The sequence below is a fragment of the Pogoniulus pusillus genome, chromosome 17 (genome assembly GCF_015220805.1).
Source record: "Pogoniulus pusillus isolate bPogPus1 chromosome 17, bPogPus1.pri, whole genome shotgun sequence".
NCBI lineage: Eukaryota > Metazoa > Chordata > Aves > Piciformes > Lybiidae > Pogoniulus > Pogoniulus pusillus.
Window position 1 is genome coordinate 22,364,076 of NC_087280.1, and position 16,095 is coordinate 22,380,170.

Below are 16,095 nucleotides of genomic sequence, written 5' to 3' on the forward strand. Positions count from 1 at the left end.
TTGACTGTTGTGTTCTTACTTTGTGGATTTGAAGTTTGGTAAATGAAATACCTGAAGGGATTCTCCAGGAAGGCTGCAGAGGGACTCATATGGGTGTCTAGAGACAGGACAAGAGGGAATGGTTGGAAGCTAAGGCAGAGCAGAGTTAGACTGGAGCTGAAGAAGAAGTTCTTCAGTAGGAAGGTGGTGAGACTTTGGAATAGGTTGTCCAGGAAGGTTGTGGCTGCCTCCTCTGTGGGGGTGTTGAAGGGCATGTTGAATGTGGCTTTGAGCAGCTGAGTCTAGTTGAGAGGTGTCCCTGCCCACAGCCAGCAGGCTGGAGAAGGTCATATTTGAGGTCCCTTCCAACCTGAGCCCTTCTATGAATCACAGAATCAGTCAAGGTTGGAAGGGCCCACAAGGATCAGACAGTTCCAACCCCCCTGCCATGGGCAGGGACACCCTACCCTAGATCAGGCTGGCCAGAGCCTCATCCAGCCTGTCCTTAGACATGCAGCATCTTGTAGAGGACAGGTGTCTTACCAGCACAGGAGGTAAGAATTAATGCAAGTCTTTAAAAACAGAAGTTCTCTCTTGAGTGATCATGAGGAGCAGCCAAATCCTACAAGGTCATAGCAACTAAGTAGTGATAGGAACATTTACAGCAGTGTTTTACCTGCAAGCCTGCAGAAGATGCCAAGTTGGTTTTGAATAGCAAGAGTTTGGAGCTCAGGCTTCAAAAGCTGACTTTATTAAAGACAAAGAGTGTAGATAAGTCCTGAGTTGAGTGGTTGTGAAGGAGAAAAGCTTCAGCCTGCATGTGTGTTACTTTGCTGCCTGGCTCCCTTAGGCTCTGTTATTGGCTTTGTTTCTCTGAGTTTCAGGTGCTTGGGGTTTGTGCTGAGTGACCCAAAGCTGTGCTTAGGGAAGGTGCAGGATAGGACAGGACTTGCACTCTGACCTCTTCTTCTGCCACTCTTGGTTGTGATTAATACAGGTTTACATTTGTCTCCCCTGATTTCTGCAGTTACACTCTGAAAACACTTACAGGCTGTCTTGTAAAGCTGGAATGTGCAAATTCATCCCATAACTGCAGCAGAGTTCTCCAAAATGAGAATAACCACATTAGCAGATATTATATGCTGTCAAGAAGCTTAAGGTGTCCAAAACCTTGCTACAGAAAGCTTAAGTTAGCCAAAACTTGGTTGTAAGGCTCACAGCAAATATTCTAATCTGAATCTGAGTAGAGCTGGTAACTTAGAAAACAAAACCAAAAACAACATCCAAAAAACCAAAACCAAAGAAAAAAGGGAAGTAAGCAAAACTGTTAGAGCAGCTGTTCATGTATTGGGTGCAAGATTTCACAACTGGTTCTAATGCTGGACTTGCAGTCCTTGCTCAGGGGAAGGAAAACAGAGTGCTTAGATCACATAGCATTGCCCTATTCCATTCCTTCTAATGGATGCTACTGCTGTTTTCCAAGGAATTACAGTTTAACCAGTAGGTAGTAGCTGAAGATGAGGCAGCAGTGTGCCCAGGTGGCCAGGAGAGCCATCCTAGCCTGGCTCAGGAGCAGTGTGGGCAGCAGGACAAGGGAGGTTCTTTTGCCCCTGTGCTCAGCACTGCTCAGGCCACACCTTGAGTGCTGTGTCCAGTTCTGGGCTCCTCAATTCAAGAGAGATGTTGAGGTGCTGGAAGGTGTTGAGAGAAGGGCAGCAAGGCTGGGGAGGGGCCTGGAGCACAGCCCTGTGAGGAGAGGCTGAGGGAGCTGGGGGTGTGCAGCCTGCAGCAGAGGAGGCTCAGGGCAGAGCTCATTGCTGTCTGCAGCTGCCTGCAGGGAGGCTGTAGCCAGGTGGGGTTGGGCTCTGCTGCCAGGCAGCCAGCACCAGAACAAGGGGACACAGCCTGAAGCTGTGCCAGGGGAGGTCTAGGCTGGGTGTTGTTAGGAAGTTGTTGTCAGAGAGAGTGATTGGCATTGGAATGGGCTGCCCAGGGAGGTGGTGGAGTTGCTGTGCCTGGAGGTGTTGAAGCCAAGCCTGGCTGGGGCACTTAGTGCCATGGCCTAGATGACTGTCTAGGGCTGAGTGCTAGATTGGACTGGCTGAGCTTGGAGGTCTCTTCCAACCTCGCTGATTCTATGATTCTTTGAAAACAAGACTCTAGAAACTTGAGTAAGATTACTATCAAGATCCCAGCTCCTATTCTCCTTTGTATATCTTTATACTCTCCATTGTGGTTAGTTTTCCTCTTGGGCCGATGGTTGGAAGTGTGTCTGGGAGCCATTCCGCATAGCTCATGACTCTGCCACCTGCATGTAAGCCCTGCAAACAGAATCTTTGGATTCTGTAAAGTCATGGACCCCTTTCTCAATGGGTGGTGGAGCACCTTATGCCATGGGGACTGTAACTGTCCATCCCCATGGGAGACTGGCAGCTGCAAGACAGGCACAGCCTAATTCATCAGCAGAGACTTCTATTGTGCACAGCATCTTCACAGAATCACAGCACCATGCAGGCTGGCAAAGCCCCTCAGGAGCACCAAGTCCAACCTGTGACCCTACCCTACAAGATTCACCTTAAACCATAGCCTTGAGCACCACAGCCAAACCACCCTTAAACACATCCAGGCTGGCTGACTCCACCACCTCCCTGGGCAGCTCATTCCACTCCCTGACCACTCTCTCCATGAAAAACCTTTTCCTCATGTCCAATCTAAACCTCCCCAGCCTCAGCTTGAGGCCATTCCTCCTTGTTCTGTCTCCAATTCCCTGTGAGCAGAGCCCAGCAACAGCCTCTCCACAATGTCCCTTCAGGTAGCTGCACACAGCAATGAGCTCTGAGGTTTTCTACAACAAGATGGGATTGAGGCTTGAAAATCCCTAGTAAGAGGAGAAATATTGAGTTTCAAATATGCAGAAGAGCAGACAAATTCCATTAAGAGAATATCTGTCATTTATCTGCTGTCAAAGCACAATGGGTCCTGCCCAGCCTCTTTTCTGCACTCTGCTGTATAATGCATGCACCAAATTTGGCACTCAACTTGCACCACTCAGCAAAACACAGAGCAGCAACGCATGTTAGAGAGAGGCTGCACAAAGGCCTCATTATTTTTACAAGTAATTAAACTGCACTTTGCCAGATAAATGGATGCAGTGTGTTTGGTGATGAATTATCCTTGGGTTGGGGGGGGTGGGGGGAGCAGTTTTATTCTTCTCTTGCTTGCTAATTTGCAGGACCCTGCATTTGACAAAGATTCTCCCAGCCAGCGTTGGAAAAAGGCTGAGATTTTGCTATAATTAGGATACAGCCATTAAAAAGCAGGCAGAAAACCTTCTCCCTGGTTGCAGTTTTGCCAGGGTTTGGCTGCAAAGCAGCTCCATTCAGCTGCAGTGTAAATATTTTGCTCAAAACCTAATGATGCTGGTGACATTTTGAGTTTCTGTTTATTGCAGGAGCTTTCCCTTTTCAGCTGGTGCAGGTCTTCATGGAAAACAAAAATGGGGACAAGGAAAGGTGCTTCCAGCTGAAATTGTGCAGCCCTTGAAAGGTTCCTTTCTGTTGAGTGTTGAGTTTGTGCACTGGCTCTTGCATCTTGCATGCTGACTGCGTGAGGTGCAGCAAGTCAAGAGTCCAATCCCAGGCACAAATCCAGGCTGGGTGCAGAGCAGGTTAAGAGCAGCTCTGAAGAATGTGGCTTGGGAGTATTGATTGATGAGAAGCTCCCCCAGGAGCCAGCAGTGCTCTCATATAGCCCAGAAGGCAGCTGTGTGCTGGGCTGCAGCCAGAGGAGTGTGGGCAGCAGGGCAAGAGAGGGGATTCAGCCCTTTTGCTTTTGTGAGACCCCACCTTGAATACTGCATCCAGCTCTGGTGTCCAGCGTGAGAAGGACACAGAACTGTTGGAGTGAGTCCAGAGGAGGCTACAAAGATGATCCAAGGGCTGGAACACCTCTGGCTGAGGGAGCTGGGATTGTTCAGCCTGGAGAAGAGAAGACTCCAGGGGGACCTTAGAGCTACATTCCAATAGCTGAAGGGATCCTACAGGAAGGCTGCAGAGGGACTCTTCATAAGAGTGTCCAGAGACAGAACAAGGGGGAATGGTTTGGAGCTGAGGCAGAGCAGGGTTAGACTGGAGCTGAGGAAGAAGTTGTTCAGTAGGAGGGTGGTGAGGCTCTGGAACAGGCTGCCCAGGGAGGCTGTGGCTGCCTCCTGCCTGGGAGTGTTCAAGGCCATGCTGGATGAAGCCTTGAGCAGCTGAATCTAATTGAGAGGTGTCCCTGCCTGCAGCCAGAAGGTTGAAGCAGATGATCTCTGGGTCTCTTCCAACCCAAGCTGTTCTATGATCCTCTAGCAGGAAAGGTGCATGGGCTGCAGCTTTCAAGACCAAACTGAGGAGGCTGCTGAAGATGGAGAGCAGGACGCAGCTCCTCGGTGATGTATCATTCCTGAGGCTACTTGTTTTATCTTTGAGACTAGAACTGCACAGTAAACTTTGTTCTGCTGTGTAAATGGAATAGGATAGATCAAAAGGGCAGAGTTTTTTCTTTCTAGGATCATTTTCAGGGGGGGTTGGAACTAGATGATACTTGTGGTCCCTTCCAACTCTGACTGATTCTATGATTTTGTTGTTCCGACTCTTATGATTTTTATTTGCTTGCTAGCAGCTTGGTTAGCAATTTGTTGGGTTTTCTTTAGATTTAAAATGTAATTGAAATGAATTATGTGCATGAAAGAGCTTGAGAAACTAGACAGGTTGCACAGCCTCTGAGTTTTGACAGTTTCTGACTCTAGTAAGAGTGAATTCCAAAGCAAAGGGTCCTTGGTTGAAGCCTGTTAGTTCCCTGTCTTAAAAGTGGGCAGTGCTGGCTGTGGAGCATTGGCAGAGCTAGGCTCTTCTCCTTGGGCAAGGGCTGGCTCTAAAGAGGTAGCTCAGTTTATTAACTGGGGGTAGGATGCTCCATTTGAGTAGCTTGGCCTCTAGCACTAGGACAGCTGCAGTAGTTCATAGGATCAGTCAGGGTTGGAAGGGACCACAAGGATCGTCTGGTTCCAACTCCCCTGCCATGGGCAGGGACACCCTACCCTAGAGCAGGTATCAGTTGACGTTTTCCAATGCAGTTTGTTGCAGTAACACAATCTGCCTGCCAGCTCTGTGTTCTCCATGGAGCCTGCAAGTCAGGAGAGGAAAATGGCTCCAAGAAAGAGAGAGCCTGCAGGGTTGCAGGCGAGTTGGAAGCGCTGCTTTGGCACACGTACAAGCGCTGATGTTAGTTCTAACATCATTTCTGCAGAGCAGTTCTGTCTGGTAGCCCCAAAGCATTGTGTTTGGTTTCTTTCTGTCAAGTCAAAGGCTTGCAGCTCCTTCACAGCTGAGAGCTATTTATGTGCCCTGAAAAAGAGGAGCGAGAGAAACGTAAAACCCATTAGAAATGCTTGCATGTTCCCAATTCCTTCAAAGGGAGCTTTCAGAGTTGTAACAGCCTCTGAGTTCTTCAGTATTAATCTTAATTCCATTGCTTTTCTCTGCTTGCTTGTTGCTTTAAAGCACTTTTGCACGGCTCATTGCTGTCTACAACTACCTGAAGGGAGGCTGTAGCCAGGTGGGGTTGGTCTTTTCTCCCAGGCAAGCCGCAACACAAAAGTAGACACAGTCTCAAGTCGTGCCAGGGGAGGTCTAGGCTGGATGTTAGGAGGAAGTTGTTGGTAGAGAGAGTGATTGGCATTGGAATGGGCTGCCCAGGGAGGTGGTGGAGGCATCATCCCTGGAGGTGTTGAAGCCAAGCCTGGCTGGGGCACTTAGTGCCATGGTCTGGTTGATTGGCCAGGGCTGGGTGCTAGGCTGGACTGGCTGAGCTTGGAGCTCTCTTCCAACCTGCTTGATTTTGTGATTCTATGAGAGCTCTGGGATTGCTCTTCCTTCAGAACTCCTCTTAACAACCAACAAGCTCAGTGTGTGAAACTCCAAGTCAGTAGGAGCCTGTGTTTCCATAATGAAACTGATGGAATTAACACACATGAGGACTAACTCACTGACAGCAGAAAGGCTTTGTGAGCCTTGTGCAGGCTGTGATTATCAACTGCCATTGTTCTGATTTTACATAAGTAATTGGTGAAGTCTGTGCTGTGCTCTTTGTGCTGTGCTGCTGCCTCTCCACTGGGGAAGGTTTTTTTTCAGTCACTTCACTTTTATAGCTGAATAAACTTCTCAGCTATTCTGAACCAGAGGTGTCAGAGGATTTGCCTGGTCCCTCATTTCTTTGCATCCCAGGTACCTTATTTCTTTGCTCCCCCATTTAGAAAGTTCTTGAAGCCTGTGTTTAGTCTCAGAAGCATCCAGTTCATGTTCAGTAGTGTGAGTGTGATCTTAACTTTAAGCCTGTCTTACAGTGCCCTGCCCAGGCTGGCTAACAGTTGAAGATGCCATTTCTCATTGAAGTTTGGTGTTGGGTGGTTGCATTAAATCCAGTCTGTGCATAGGCAGAGAGCCCTGTGTGGTGCAGATGCTTTTCAAACTCACTGACTGGAAACACTGCTGACTGCTGTGACTTGAGTGCCAGATCTATGGCAGCTGCATGCCAACAGGGTGCTTCTACCTCTGAGAATGTGTAGGCTGAAGCCCTCCTTCCTGTGTGCACCCTGCCACGATTAGGAGCTGGGCACTCTGAGTCTCTCCTGGGTTACTCCAGCTCTCCCAGTACTTACTAGGAGCATGGTGAGCCAGATGCAGCTGGGGACATGCAGGTGGACAGAAGGTTGGCACCCTGAGGGCAGGTGATACTATATGTATTTTTAATGTTATTTCTGGCAAAGCAGGATCAGCAGCTGAAGAGTTTCTTGGTGTTTCTGATGTTGCTCCTTCTGTTCTTCCTGCCCAAAACAAGCAGCAAATGCATTTGATTGCTATTCAGAGTGCCAGGGTATGACTTGCTATGGTCTGGCAGGAGAGAAGAACATTTGTCTTCATCTTTCCAAGTGCTGGCACAAGATCAGCAGCTAAAGGAGAAATCAGAGATAATAGAAGAGCATTGGAAGAAGACATGGTGAGAGATGTGTGTTCACAGGATGCTGTTTAGCTGCACAAGTGTGGGAGCAGACGAACAGAGTCTGCTTTTGTGACTGTGTAATGCTGGTATAGGAGATCCTGCTCTGGCAGGGGGGTTGGACTGGATGATCTTTTGAGGTCCCTTCCAACCCCTGACATTCTGGAGTCTGTAATTCTGAGGTTATTGTTTTAAGCATTGTTGTTTAGTTGATTGAAAGGAGCTGAGGTGCAGTGATTTTTTTCTGGCCACGGCAGAGGAGCTGACTTGGGAGTAAGGTGGTGGAGGAATCAGGTGTGAATGGGATGGAGCAGGAAGGGTTTGTTTTCTCTCTCTCCACCTACTCAGCCACTGCCTGCTCCAACTTTTACTGACTTTCTACTGTGTTCTCAGGTGCCTGTGAAGTTTGCATTTGCACTGCTGGCTCCCTCCTCTCCTTTGTTTTGTGTGTATCAGCCTCTGAACGGGGACAGACAAGTGGCTTTGTCTTGTGTGGAGGAAACAGCTTTTTGCTGTCTCTGATACCCTGCTTGGAAATAGGAGATCCTGGGAAATGATCTTCACATAAACAGGCCCAGGAGGAGGAAAAAAGATACTTGGAAGAGATTTGAGAACTTTTGGTGAGGTAGGAGAAGAAAATGATTCCCTCCTTAAAAATTCTGATTCAGAGGTGAGCCCCAGAGTTGCAGGGTCCATGAAGCCTGAGGAGCCATGTGTGGTTGGTAAGTGCTCATGGTAGGCCAGCTCTGCTTCAGGATAAATTTAGCAAGTGCAGATAAGTGAATTCCCAGAACTGCTGGGTTTTGGCCTCTGGCATGGCTTAGCTGGATACCCAGTCAGGATACTCATATTTAGCCCCTGCAGCAGATTTACAAGCAGCAGTGACGTTGGTGGTGGAGATTGGAGCTTGGAGAGATTATTGTAGAAGACAACTTGGTAAAGTGCTGTGTCAGAGGCAGCCAAGGCAGTGGCTTCATCTCTGGGCTGTGTTGCAGAGTCTGTGGTCACACTGGCATGCAGCACACAGAGATGTTCTGCAGAGACAAGTCCTGCTTCCATATCACTTGTCCTGAGCTGAGGTGTTGGTTTTAGCTGTAAAAATCATAGTTCTGTAAATGCTCTGCTATCAACTATACAATCATAGAACCAACCAGGTTGGAAGAAACCTCCAAGCTCAGCCAGCCCAACCTAGCACCCAGCCCTGGCCAATCATCTAGACCATGGCACCAAGTGCCCCAGCCAGGCTTTCCTTCAACACCTCCAGGGTCAGTGACTCCACCACCTCCCTGGGCAGCCCATTCCAATGTCAATCACTCTCTCTGGCAACAACTTCCTCCTCACATCCAGCCTAGACCTGCCCTGGCACAGCTTGAGACTGTGTCCCCTTGTTCTGTTGCTGGTTGCCTGGGAGAAGAGCCCAACCCCCACCTGGCTACAATCTCCCTTCAGGTAGTTGTAGACAGCAATGAGGTCCCCCCTGAGCCTCCTCTTCTCCAGGCTAAACCACCCCAGCTCCCTCCCAGACATTTAAAAGGTGATTTATTCTTTTTTTTCTTTCCCTTTTTCTCTCCTCTATCACATTCATTTAGTTGCTGGTGCCTTCAGAATAAAGCCACAGCTGCTGTCAGCTTGCAGTAAGATCATAAGAGCTGGCAAGGCTATGGAGTTTGTTTTGTTTCAGCCCAAGTCCAGCTCAGATATCTGGAGGGGATATCCCCAGGAAATAACACCTTGAGTTCCCACACTGCTTCCTTGCCCGTTTGTAAAGCTGTGGCATAAATCTCCTACCACAAGGTTTTCCTTAACCCACTGAAGCTTTTTTGTTCATCTTCTCATCTCTTCCTCCCTCCTGTTTTTGTTCTCCCATCCATTTCAAACCTGCTGTCTCTGCCCTGGGAAAGAAGCCTGGCAGGAGCAGGGGCAGCAGTGCAGTTCACACTCCTGTTACCCAGCACAGTTTCTGTAGCTTTGCAAGGCAAGCAGGACTTTTTCTTGGGTTTTTTGGTCCTCACTTATCTTCCCTCTTCTTAAAAATACCTCACCCATATCTGCAGGAAGCTGTGAGCTGTGCTGTGGTGGTGCAGGCTTTCCTCTCCCTCTTTCCACTGCTGCTTGGCCTGAGGCCATCCTGTCTGCTCCTCCATGAGACGAGATTCAGCACAAGGGTATGGTGCAGCTGCTCCTTCACCAGAGACAAGTCTACTTGGGTGGTGCTGGGAGGTTTAAAAGATGCTACCTCTCATCTTGTCTCATGTACTGAATGAGCAGGAGGTGACACTGCAGTTGGAACAATCTAATCAACAACCAGATTGAGCAGGAAGTGGCCTGGGAGTATTATAGAATCACAGAATCAGTCAGGACTGAGAAGGACCACAAAGATCAGCCAGTTCCAACCCCCCTGCCATGGGCAGGGACACCTCACACTGCATCAGGCTGGCTACAGCCTCATCCAGCCTGGCCTTAAACACCTCCAGGGATGAGGCTTCCAACGCCTCCATCAGCAACCCTTTCCAGGCTCTCACCACCCTCATGCTGAACAACTTCTTCCTAACATCCACTCTGAATCTCCCCATTTCCAGCTTTGTTCCATTCCCCCCAGTCCCATCACTACCTGACAGCCTAAAAAGTCCCTCCTCAGCTTTCTTGTAGCCCCCTTCAGGTACTGGAAGGCCACAATAAGGTCACCTGGGAGCCTTCTCCTCTCCAGACTGAACAGCCCCAACTGCCTCGTAGCAGAGCAGCTCCAGCCCTTTGAGCATCCTGCTGGCCCTTCTCTGGACACCTTCCAGCATATCCATATCCCTCTTGTAACAGAGGCTCCAGAACTGGACACACTACTCCAGGTGGGGTCTGAGCAGAGGGGGAGGATCACTTCCCTCACCCTGCTGCCCACACTTCTCTTGCTGCAGCCCAGACTCTGGTTTGTTTTCTGGGCTGCCAGAGCACACTGACAGCTCATTTTGGTTTTTGTAGGCTTGTCTGCTTCTCCTCTCACACCATTAGGGGTTGGCATCCCTCCCTGAGACACCTTTTCACAGAGGAAGGGACAGCTGGTTGAATCTTTTCTTTCTTGCAGCCAGCAATTTCTCTTCTGGGTTTGCTTACATGGGACAAAAAAAAAATGGAAGCAGAAGGAGCAGGGATGGGAGCTGGAGGGCTTCTGCCAGGCTTTTGCAGTGGGAACAAGGCATGGTGGTGCTGAGTGTTGAGCTAGTGAATGCTGTCAACTTTATTGAGCAGTCTTTGCAAGATACTCTCTTCTGCAACAATTGGGCTTGGAGATGGTGCTGATAAGATTTTGAGTTCACTTGGTATCTTTTACTTGCTTTGATGGGAAGCTGTTGAAAAGGGAGGATGAGAAAGAATTGGCTCAGGGTGGCTAAAGCTCCTAAGACAAAAGGTTTCTCTTGCTGCTGGCAAACTGCAGCAATCTGATTTATTTTTATGCTGAACAGAAGCAGATCTTCAGACTCCTCCAGTGCTGGAGCTTCCAGGTACATTTTTGCTGATTAATCTTCACTAAATATTTGTATATCTGTTCCTATCTCTTAGTAGACCAGCTTGGATATGCCCTGCTCCAGAGATTCCTTGTCTGTACAAAATAAGCACCTTTCACAACCAAGGAGTATAAAATCCATGATTGCAAGGAGGTTTCAAGTGTATTCTCTCAGTAAAACCCAGGGCTTGCAGTGAGACAGGCAGGGCAGACACAAATGGTTAAGCTCAGTATACCCACAGCAAGAGTGTCTTCTTGTGTGATCTGCATCACCTTGGAAGTGATTGCCTGAACAACAGAAATGGGAGTGTGCACTTGCAGACACCCATTGGTTCTGCCTGCTGCAGAACCTTAGCACCAGGATGCAGCAAGGTATGGAAAGGATGATTTGAGGGAGGCAGCAAGACTGAGCCATCCACTACCTGGCTGCATAGTCTGGTTGAGAAGGGTCCCAAATTAAGGCAGGGAGGTTGGACTAGATGATCTCTATGATCCCAGTTTAAGAGGGACAGGGATCTGCTGGAGAGAGTCCAAGGGAGGGCTACAAGGATGGTTAGGGGACTGGAGGACTGCATGATATGGAGAGGCTGAAGGACTTGGGGCTGTTCAGTCTGGAAAAGGGAAGACTGAGAGGGGATTTAATCAATGTTTATAACTATCTGAGGGCTGGGGGTCAAGAGGAGTGGGACAGGCTCTGCTCACTGCTCCCTGGGATAGGACAAGCAGCAATGGATGTAAGCTGCACCAAAAGAGGTTCCACCTCAACACAAGGGGCAACTTCTTTGCTGTAAGGGCCCCAGAGCACTGACACAGGCTGCCTGGAGAGGCTGTGGAGTCTCCTTCTCTGGAGCCTTTCAAGTCCTGTCTGGCTGTGTTCCTGTGTGCCCTGAGCTAGATTGTGTGGTCCTGTTCTGGCAGGGAGTTGGATCGATGATCCCTTTGGGTCCTCTCCAACCCCTGACATCCTGTGGTCCTGTGATCATAGAATCATAGAATCAACCAGGTTGGAAGAGACCTCCAAGATCATCCAGTCCAACCTATCACCCAGCCCTATCCAATCAACCAGACCATGGCACTAAGTGCCTCATCCAGTCTTTTCTTGAAGACCCCCAGGGACGGTGCCTCCACCACCTCCCTGGGCAGTCCATTCCAATGGGAAATCACTCTCTCTGTGAAGAACTTCTTCCTAACATCCAGCCTATACCTACCCTGGCACAACTTGAGACTGTGTCCCCTTGTTCTATTGCTGGTTGCCTGGGAGAAAAGGCCACCCCTTCCAACCTCAGCCATTCTATGATGTGATCTGTCTGGGCCATGTGAAGGTGGCACATTGCAGGAGGGGTGGACATGCTCACAGCGTTGCAGGGGACATTGCTTATCTGTCATCTCCAGATTCTGAGGCTTTTGAAGTCACTGAGGGTCCTTTGAGGCTAAAGTCATGCAGGCTGCTTCGTGGGGGCTGATTTGAAGAAGCTCACAAGTGTACTTGAAGCTGATGAGAAAGTGGAGCAGGCTCATTGTGCTCAGTTGGAGCAGGCTCATTGTGCTCCGCTCTTTCATCTGGCTGATGTTATCCCCACGAGTGGATGAATATGGGGTTTGTGCTGACTGCCTCCTTGTTCTCTGAGAGTGGCCCTGAGTACAGTGGTCTCTCCTATATGACAGCTGAAAAGAAAAATACTGCAGACAGAAAGGTCTGTGTTTGCTTGTTAAAGAAAGGACATTTCTGCAGTCGCTTGTAATGGCTCAGTTGACTTCACTCCCTTCTTGGCTTTGTACTAATCACCACAAAAAGTGAGATGCTTCTTTCTGGTTTTCTGTGGCAGTGTTGATTCTGTTTAAATGAAGTCTACAACTACCTGAAGGGAGGTTGTGGCCAGGTGGGATTGGGCTGTTCTGCCAGGCAACCAGCAACAGAAGAAGGGGACACAGTTTCAAGCTGTGCCAGGGGAGATCTAGGCTGGATGTTGTTAGGAAGTTGTTGGCAGAGAGAGTGATTGGCATTGGAATGGGCTGCCCAGGGAGGTGGTGGAGGCACCGTCCCTGGAGGTGTTCAAGAGAAGCCTGGCTGGGGCACTTAGTGCCATGGTCTGGTTGATTGGCTAGGGCTGGGTGCTAGGTTGGGCTGGCTGAGCTTGGAGGTCTCTTCCAACCTGGTTGATTCTGTGATTCTAAGAGTAATTCTGCTGGGCTCAGAGTTGAATGGTGGAAATCCTAAGTTCTCTTGCTCTCAATTTCCTTGCAGATTTAACCCAGAGTGAGTCACAGAAGGGGGGCAAGTGATTGCGCCAGGGCGGAGCAGGGGCAGCTGCTGCCAGCTCTGTCATCTGCACAGGTCTCTCATCTCTATGATGAACTGTCCAACTGTCATCCCTATGATACACTGTCCAACTGTGGTCTCTATGATGAACTGTCCAACTGTCATCTCTGTGATGAACTGTCCAACTGTTTCCCCACCCTGCTCTGCCCATTCCTGTTGCCAGTTGTGGTATCGTTCGCTTGTTGCCACTTTGCTTTTGCAATCGTGTGGCTTCCAGGGAGGTAGCCCTGCTGCCATTTGCTAGGTGGGCACTTCTTGCTTGTGAAGTAAAAAAGCAGTTGGCAAAGATGCTGCCCACAGTGGGGAGGTTGGAGAAGATGATCCCTAGAGTCCCTTCTAACCCAGGCCATTCAGTGGTAGCATCACCTGGTTGGTGGTATGCATTTGCTGTGTGAACCCCTTGGAATTCCTAACCAGTTGCAATCACAGCTGTGTCCCTTCTAGGGAAGTCCTGAGCTGTGCTGCAAAGGGGCATCTGGGGATGCCTGTTGTGACAGGGGCTGGTCTCCACAATGGGGAAGGGGACATGCTCCCAGCTGGGGCTGGCTGTTGGCAGATGCAGCCCTAGTGAAAGGAACATGGAGAGGTTGCCGTTTCTCACACCCTTGAGCAGGTCAGCATTAACCTCTCTTCCAGTTCTGTCCCAGGGGAGGCAGTGCTGGAGGGGATGCTGAGAGTCCTGTCCTGGGACAATTGAAGATCTTGAGTTTGCTGAATCAGTTCTGATTCAAAATGAAATCTGTAAACCTGAGCACCTCCCTAAGATAAATGTTTCCTCACCCCCTTAAAGGGGTGATGTAGCTTCTGTGCTGCTCATGGAGACCTGAAGGATTCCTGTGCAGAATCAGGATTTGACATGCAAAAAGAGGAGACTGGATAGAAATTGCTGTGGAGTACATTTAACTGCTGAGTTACTCCTTCATTCTGATCTGCAACAGCATCTTTTTTTCCTTCCTTTCTAAGTGGTAAAAAGAGAATCAGAGGTAGTGCTATGGAAGGACCAAGCAAGCTGACAACGTGAAGAACATCCTGCACAGAAGCAGTTTCACAGAGCAAGCTAAACTCATTTCAGGAGTGAAAAAATGCCTGCAATTGGATGACTGTTGGGTGTTTGTGAGGCAGTGTGCTGGTTTTGGTGTAGAAATCTCAGCATCTAATGTCATGATGATCTTCATTTCTTCTAAGTTATCCCTCTGCAGTTCTATCTTTCAGGTTTCTGTTGTTCTGCAACAGCTGCTTTGGTCATCTTCATCTGTAATAAATTCCATTTTAGAAAGTAATTATTGTGCCCTTTCTGCTAGCCTCTTGTAGTCTGGAGAAAGCAAGGAGCTCTCTCTACCTGAGGAGGACCTTGTGAAATAAAGCTTGCAGCTGGCCTCAGCTATAAATGTCATTAATTTTCCAGCCCAAAGAGCCTGTGTGTGTCTATTTGTCTGTCTGGCCCCGGAGCCAGTGCTGTGTTTCGCAGGGGCTGTTGATTAGATGAGTGTCCAGGGTGAAGAACAGCCTGAGTGTCCTGCAATGCAGCATCTCTCTTTGCCTGCAGATTAACCTGTGCTGCTTCTATTGCAGAGAGGAAGCCAAGGAGCCAGACTCCTGGAGCACTTTGTCTCACACCGTGCACTCCGGGGACTACAGCGTGAAGCACCACCGCGGACTCGACGTTTACATGCTGACAGCTGAAGCCAAGGAAGGGGCAGCAGCCAGCCTGGAGAGCGACATTCAGCACCTTCAGATGCACATGCAAAGCCACCAGCACAGGGTAAGGAAAGGGCTGAGATGATGAAAGAGAAGCAGAGCTGGCAGCTTGCAGCTTGGCCCCTGCGGAGGACTTTCACGTGTGGGTGCCCTTCAGGGGTGTATTTGCCTGCGCCTCTCTCTGGGTGTTGCTGTCAGGCAGCCAGGCAGCCACCAGTCTGCTTTCTTCTCCACTGAGCAAGGGGAGAGATGATCAAGCTTTATTAGGCAGAAAATCATCTCTCTCAGAGGAGAAGTAGGATTGGGGCTGTGCAGCAGTGTGCCCAGGTGGGCAGGAGAGCCAACGGCATCCTGGGCTGGCACAGGAGCAGTGTGGGCAGCAGGACAAGGGAGGTTCTTCTGCCCCTGTGCTCAGCACTGCTCAGGCCACACCTTGAGTGCTGTGTCCAGTTCTGGGCTCCTCCATTCAAGAGAGATGTTGAGGTGCTGGAAGGTGTTGAGAGCAGGGCAGCAAGGCTGGGGAGGGGCTTGGAGCAGAGCCCTGTGAGGAGAGGCTGAGGGAGCTGGGGGTGTGCAGCCTGCAGCAGAGGAGGCTCAGGGCAGAGCTCATTGCTGTCTGCAGCTGCCTGAAGGGAGGCTGTAGCCAGGTGGGGTTGGGCTCTTCTGCCAGGCACCCAGCAACAGAACAAGGGGACACAGCCTCAAGCTGTGCCAGGGCAGGTTTAGGCTGGATGTTGTTAGGAAGTTGTTGGCAGAGAGAGTGATTGGCATTGGAATGGGCTGCCCAGGGAGGTGGTGGAGTGGCTGTGCCTGGAGGTGTTGAAGCCAAGCCTGGCTGGGGCACTTAGTGCCATGTTCTGGTTGATTGGCCAGGGCTGGGTGCGAGGTTGGGCTGGATGAGCTTGGAGCTCTCTTCCAACCTGATTGGCTCTATGATTCTATGCTTTACCTCCTGGGCTTTCTCTGCTTGCAGCTGCTTTCTTCTCCATTACAATCAGACCTGCTTGGGTGGACAGACAAAACCTCCCCATAGGCACACAGCCCCTCTGGAATGTCCAGCAGTCCCCTGGCTGACTTTGAAGTGTGGCTGGGTTTGTGGGGGATGAGTCCATCTCTCTTCAGATGGAATGTTCAGTGTCAGAGAGGAGGCTGAGCTCAGAGTCTGTGGGGCAGGTGATGGAGAAAACTGCCATTTCCCTCAGCACAAGCCTGCGCTGGGCACATGGGATCTGTGCCCAGAGTGCTCTCCTCACTCTGCCCCTCTCAGACTTCTGGTGGTCAGACCATGGGAGCTTGGAGCTTTGGATTCATTTCCTTTCAGTGCTTTGAGATTGATGCCATGGGTCTCAGGTGGGATAGGAAGGTGAAACAGCTGAACTGCCACTTCTCAGAAATGCCCAACATGCCTTGCTCAGCTGGCATCCTGTGTGGGTGTTCCCTCACCAGCTCCTCTATCTGCTGTTACAGAGGTTTGGGTTCTGAATAACAGGAAGGTGAGAATCGTTGTCTGCAAGCAGTGCTCTTGGGGGGCACATTCAAAGGTCTGGGCCACTTTTGAGCCATT

General features: G+C 49.8%; 1 protein-coding gene across 9 annotated transcripts in view; it reads left to right on the forward strand.

Annotated features, from left to right (window-relative positions):
- AKAP13 (A-kinase anchoring protein 13) overlaps nt 1-16,095 on the forward strand; it is a 286,571-nt gene that overhangs the window by 133,411 nt on the left and 137,065 nt on the right. For all 9 annotated transcript variants that reach the window (XM_064158064.1, XM_064158065.1, XM_064158062.1 and 6 more), the window contains one exon: nt 14,406-14,595. In XM_064158064.1, the coding sequence (XP_064014134.1) occupies nt 14,406-14,595 (190 nt within the window). The remainder of the gene's footprint in view (nt 1-14,405; nt 14,596-16,095) is intronic.